We start from the raw sequence: 6,773 nt of genomic DNA, 5'->3' as shown, positions 1-6,773 counted from the left end.
GAACCACCAGATAGACAAAAAATGTGCTCTTTTCAGCCTATAGTGTCATTTTTTTTTAAGTTTTCTTCTCCTTTAAAACATGACTTATTTTCCGTTTTTGAGGCGGCCACTTTTCATTTTTGGGGTAACCATTTTCCGTACAAGCTGCTTATTTGTAGGGTATATCATTGTCCAAAACAATGATAGCAAATCTTACAAAGTTTATTTTATAAGAAATGTCCACACAAACAGCTTGGTGAAATTATACGTTTGTCCAACCGTCAACCGATTCATCTTTTGCTTCATACAAAAATGCATACAAAATATGTTTACGAACGAATATATTAACTCTTACGCTGTTGGCAGTAAATTTTTTAATAAACCAACTGGTAACTTTGTCAATCTCCTGTTTGAATTTCAGAAATATTTTGCAAAAGTGTGAACTTAATTTCTTTGCCACGTGTTTCTTTTCCAGCTTTAGTATACACAGGTGAAATGCCGGCAGATGAAAGAGCGATGAAAACACATTCTTCCACATACCGTAACAAGTTTTCATATTTTAAAAAAATATCACGCAAACATTTATTCGTCTTATACCGTGCTAACTATACAAGTTTTTCAAAGCAATTCGGATGAGGTAGAAAACACTCACACAAGTTGTCCACAAAATAATAGAATATAAAAAGTAGCCCATAAAATGAATTCGGGTTGGATGTTCGATAAGCGACCGTTGTACTAGATTAGTGAGAAAAATGTCTACAGATATATGATGTTTGAAGCACATGATCAGCAACGAGCAGCAGAGCTCGGTGGTCTCTATTTCCTGCGTGTGAATGTGCGAGATATGGACAGGCATGCCAAGAATGTATGGGCTTCTTATATAAAAATAAAATAAATAATTGTGTCGGGACTAAAATGTCTATAAATCAAAAATATATTACTGTCAGGCCTTATGATATACTTGTAATTGGGTTTCTCATGATGACTTTAATGTTGCTTATCCTTTTCTATTCTTTGTCTGACAAAAGGGGTTAAAAACAATATGGTTAAAAAGTCTAGAATAAGAAGAGCAGCCAACGACATTATCAGGTGTAACCATGTGGGCCAGGTACGCACAAAGTTAACGTTGAGATGGTTAAGGTCTGATTCCGCAGCATAAAGCTGAAGACAAGACGTTATTACGATAAAGACGTGGAAAAGCTGATGCCCATGACCCACAAAATCAAATCTCCCAGGAAACAATCTCTCGGGTAGATGGCTGGAAAAGAAAAATATAGATGCAAAAAAGAACATGGGATAAACCGAATGGTGCTGCAAGGAACTCATGCTGCATTCATCGTCTAGAAAACAGTTATAATACCTCTTTAGAGATCCAAAACAGCACAGAACCGCATGGCCTCCAACGGAAAAGAGATTCCACAATTTTCTCTTAAAAGGATAAGGGCGAGAATAGAATAATTTCCCAAGACTGCAGCTAAAACAAGAGAACCAAGCCAACAATGTATTTAGGGGCAAAAAAAATGGCTCCACACTGCTATAAAAGACTTCGTCGGAGCATGAAACATAAAAGCCAACCAGCGCCGTGGCGTATGTGTACAACCCAACTCCTCCGTAATCCATCTGAAAACTGGTGTAATGGATGTGGTCTGATTTGCTGTGAATGGTGTGGGCGAAAGCGCTAAGGAGCGTGTAAACAACACAGCACATATTGAAGATATTGACGACCCGCCGGCGATCATCGGTCCAAAAATCATGCTCACAGGCGTAAGAGTAAAGCTGATACGCCATTATTATGCAACCTATCAGGTGAGACCATATATTGACGGTTTCGTTGTTCACATGAAACATGCTTGTAAGATAGTAGCACCAGCTCCTATTGGGTACTCGATATCCCGATTTGATCCCCGGCTCTTGAAACACCAGTGAAACTTCATCTTGACTGAGCGTGGGCTGGTTCTTGGTGACCAGGAACACTTTAGCATAATGAAGCAAGGCTGACTCCTGCATAACCTTCATGTTCTGATCACTGATATCTGTTCAACAAAAGAAATAAAACTGGTGTAAGATAGTTTACACATATGACTGTATGTAGGTAACGGTTACATCAATAACACAAATCGTGTGTTGAGGTATAAAACTAGTCACTCGACAGTTGGAAACACCTATTGAAAACACCTACGGGGCCCTTTTTAAATGGTGTTTTGTAATGTCTTTTTAACTCAATCAGACGCTTTCCCAAAATGTTGTTTTCCTTGAAAATGCTTTGAACATTAATATCTCGTGAAAGGTATAATATTATCACGCGAGAAGCGATATACATGTATGTGTCATATACATGTATTTAATAGATGGTCATGTATTTACACAAACGTTATGCAAAGCATATGTCAACAATGCATAAACGTTGCCTGAGGGTTCTTGGGTATGCAATCTGTGGTGTATATATAAAACAAAGGAAAATTTCCACATGTTCTTTTCTCAGATTTACCCAGCGCTTACTCCTATAGCACATCAGAAATGTCGCCAATTACATATAGACAGAGCAAAAACTACTTACCGTCGAATTTATAAGTGGAAATCGGTTCTTGTTAAAATGAGACTATTAGTGGAAAGCTTGTTACTTAAATCAACACGTGTTGACCGGATTACATATACAAGATGCGACGATAGAACAGAGCAGTACATGGATTTAATCTACTCGTATATGTTACGTTCCTCCACCCTTACATTGGACGGCAATATGTATAGGGAAGGAGCGTAGCTATATATCTACTGTGGTAATATACCAGACTTTCATGTACATGTTTATTGAACCTTCACCTTCCTCGCGCATTTGATCTACACCTAGGTTAGCGTTATGACCCGTCCACGCTGCCAAGGCATGTTAAAGGCGGTGAATAGGCATCCGCATTACTTCACGGTTCACTGATAAACAACATTTGACAATGTACAGTTGCATGAAGCAGTTTGCCTGAGCTTGTGCATGTGAAATGGAACGGTGCACATGCTTGAGTATTTGGATTTATATTGGCATGTATACAAACAGGTTTATACTAGTGTTGTCACAGATTGTCACCTTCACTCTATAGCTATAGGGCTATTTGTTGCACTTCTGATGAATTGCTAAATTAGGCTCTACACGTATACTTTCACATGTATATCGACCGATCTAAACCTATGATTTAGTTTTTGCAATGTGATTAGTATTGCAAGACGTAACAATGGGCACATGTTAAAATAAAACAAGTTTGTTCTATGATGCCATGGGTAGCGTATAGTATTTGGCAGTAGTTATCTCCCTTTTGTGAAAATTGTACAGGTTAATAAACATATATTTGATGAATGACCGATTTTCATTCATGGATTGTATTAATTCTCATCCATTTGTAGTCTATGTTTTCCACTGCAATAGTGTTAGTTCACATGAAATTGTATATAAATGGAACCACTAAATCACCCAGACAAACCATGTATATGCATACGCATACAAGTTCATAATAGGCCTATCGATTGATTGATAGAGATTTAAGGTCGATTTGGGACCATAACCAATTGGTCCCATAATGCCGGTATATTAAGTACAAACTCACTGGAACGCAATGCATAGGACATAAGGCACCCAGTCACAATATACCCAGTAATAGTATAATTGCCCTATATCCCATTTAATCCGAGTGCTTTTTTATCAGTCAATTATAATCATGTACATGCGCACATTTCATTGCAAAAGAATATAATTTTGATACGCTTACATATACATGTATACAGTTGCTAGTAATTCTCCTTTTGGTGCAACTTTACACAAGGATATCCTATAAAGATTATAGGCCTATAGACATAGACATATATATATATATATATATATATATATATATATATATATATATATATATATATATATATATATATATATATATATATATATATATATATATGTTGTCAAGAAAGAATTAATCATGTAATTTAACAGCATTTTCGACTCCGTAACGTCTACTTACATAGTACAGCCACCATGAGATTAAGCATGTGAAGTAACTGGAGTCATAAACATATAACAACGTTCCAAGTGAACCAGTAACCTTGCTAATCCAGGCACACGTTCTGCGGAGGTGAAAATAACAAGCTCTACGCACAGTGCACACAACTGCATGTACCGTAAATACCAAATCTCGTACCTTGTTACAAGTACGCCATTACACACACAACCTTCGTCTCTTGCGTTACTGTGTGCTTAGCTATATATAGGTTGCAGATATACCGGTATTCACATCCTGAAGTCAGATTTATCTTTTGTCATGCAAGCCTCGCTTGCGTATACGTATACAATGCAGAGGCGATTGCCCTTTAAAAAGCCCTCTTGGGATGCAAACACCTGTATGTCCGATGTTAACATTCAGTTAACATTCAGTTATCCCAGATCTCATGGATATCTTACTTAGTAGATTATGTGACTGATTTACGTAATAATAGGTACATATGTGTGCAATAGCCTATTTTCAAGGGGTCTAGACCTTAAACGGTGTATTTAATACAGCTGAATGCAGCCGGGCGATATGCGTTGTTGAAAGTTTGTTCGCATAGAGTAAACTGTCGGGCTGTCTGGTATATTTTCTGTGTTAACATGAATGTATGTATCACGTTTACAGGAAAAACGTGTCCACTACTCCGCTGCTACAGTTCTATATCCAGTTCAGGAAAAGTTAGCGGGAGGAGATTCCAAAGGACCAGTTATTACTTTTCCACATTTCAATATCCAGTTGTCTCATATTCTATAAAATATACGAAAAGTAAAATTAACTATACACCTTTTTTGATCCTCTTTCATCAGTCGCCATTGTGTTAGATCATCTGACTCCAGACAAACGCCTACTTCGCCTACTTACTCAGACGTGCAATGCCAAGAGATCTAGAGTCTAAATTTTCTTCTTCTTTTTTTTGAGGCATATTTTACTTTAATTAATAACCCCTCTATGGTATACATATTTTTCGCCTATGGTAGGAAATATTCGGACATGACGTCATTGATGGACATACTGGGCACACGGGACGAGCCAGTCTGAATAAACTCAGCTGGATATGTAGAAATATTTCTATATATTATAGGCTATTAATTCTAGCCCATCGACCCCAGTTCGGGCTCCTTTCCCTACAAAACTGTTTTGACAGCTATCAACGCTGACATCGCCACAGCAGGCTAATTAATTTTCGGACTGACCGCTGAGACTAAAGTTTCTAGCCGTCTTTACGCCCCAAGGAGAGAGCTGATAAGCTTCTTTGTAGTTCTATATGTTATGCCACTCCATATACTATATATTAAGAAATGAAAACCAAGTGATCCATATATCTCTTAAACAATACACACCCCTTTAATCTAATTTAATCAACACGAAAGTTGACACCATTTGACTCCAGAGGGCACTAGAATCGAATCGCCGTCGTATCGCCTACTGGCTCTTACGAACAATACTAAAAAGTATAGACCAACCAAACTTACACAATATATACCTCATTTGCTCCTTTTTCACCTGACATTAAAGTTGACAGTGTCTTTATTTGTTATCATTCTATCAGATTAATCTGAAATTTGAAATTAATATGTAACACAAATATCCTCTGGTTATACTGTCTTGGTTGTTATTGGTCAGTCTTTATAGACATTCTGATTCATAATCGTATCGCAGAAGACACTAACCTCCACCATACATTCTTCATGACATTCTGTAGAACATGTAATTTATGAACACATCTTGGACTGATTCCTCTTGCATGTGATGACTATACAGGCCTCACCTTCTTCATCGTATGACTATACATCGTACCATTATTCCATTATGACGTCACGATTACAAGGGCCTAACGGCACACACATCTGACGGTGTCTGGGTTCCCTCGACTTACGCCAGGTCGCTCAAAAATCCCCATCGTACCGCAAAGTTGAATCGCAATTTGCCCAATCTTGGCGAAAGTCACCAGACTGACATCTCATATAGCACTATCCACAGATGTTCGCCAGAAACATACCGCACAAACCTGGATAATCTATATTTCCCAAATCACCTTGTCATCTCCCCAATGGATTTCAGGACTTCAAAGTTGTCCTGGTTGATTCAGTTAACCATCAACGACGTCATAAACACTGATAGCCATACATGTGTAAAATCATGAATGACAGGAACCACTAATGACGTTACAACGTTCCAAAAAAGAGAGACAGATTTCCGTACAACATTATGCTATGAACAGTTATACAAAAATAATAAATGAATTACTTACACAAAGAAAACCTCGACAATCTACATTAAATAACAAGAGACAACTTTTGCGAAAAATATAATGCATGACTTTTAAGGTTCTTTTCTGTCAAGATCCCGCAAGATTTTGATGTCCCGGCGACTGTGAGTAAGAGAGTAAAAGTTAATGTAATTTAGCCTGGAAAAATTTTTCGAGAGTGGGGTGTGTGTGTGTGTGTGTGTGTGTGGATGGGGGGGGGGGGGGGGGGGTGGGGGGGGTGGGGGGGGGTAGGATTGGAAAAGCAATCTATGTCGCATACATATTCGTTTGACCATCAAACAAACGATTAATGATCAAATCAGGGAAAAGAAGTAAAAGCACTGCACAACTAGAGCTAATGACATACATTTTTAACAGCCCCTCTTTTTTGTGTCTTTGCCAGCATCGTCACTATTGTATGCATTGGATAAACTTTATTTCATGGTTACATGTACGGTACCTGTATGTTCGTTACATTCAAGTAAAATTATAAGCCATACAGTAAGTAAGTCACAAGTGGATCT

General features: G+C 37.8%; 1 protein-coding gene across 1 annotated transcript; it reads right to left on the bottom strand.

The window, feature by feature from the left end:
* Positions 1-223: 223 nt before the first annotated feature.
* LOC135471862 (membrane progestin receptor alpha-B-like) lies at positions 224-4,046 on the bottom strand. The gene is made up of 2 exons (XM_064751270.1): positions 3,978-4,046; positions 224-2,012 (listed from the first exon to the last, which is right to left on the bottom strand). The coding sequence occupies exons 1-2, from the start codon at positions 4,003-4,005 to the stop codon at positions 967-969; spliced, it is 1,074 nt and encodes a 357-aa protein (XP_064607340.1). The 5' UTR covers positions 4,006-4,046; the 3' UTR covers positions 224-966.
* Positions 4,047-6,773: the final 2,727 nt, after the last annotated feature.

Source organism: Liolophura sinensis, chromosome 7 (genome assembly GCF_032854445.1).
Source record: "Liolophura sinensis isolate JHLJ2023 chromosome 7, CUHK_Ljap_v2, whole genome shotgun sequence".
NCBI classification, from domain to species: domain Eukaryota; kingdom Metazoa; phylum Mollusca; class Polyplacophora; order Chitonida; family Chitonidae; genus Liolophura; species Liolophura sinensis.
Note: the sequence above shows the minus strand (reverse complement) of the source record. Positions and strands in the feature narration are given on the sequence as shown.

Bases quoted from the DNA above. Each gene is read 5' to 3' on its own strand.
- LOC135471862 (XM_064751270.1), bottom strand. From the start codon at position 4,005: ATGCTTAATCTCATGGTGGCTGTACTAT. The intron at 2,013-3,977 runs GTAAGTAGACGT...TTTGTTGAACAG, and splicing joins TCTCATGGTGGCTGTACTAT to ATATCAGTGATCAGAACATG.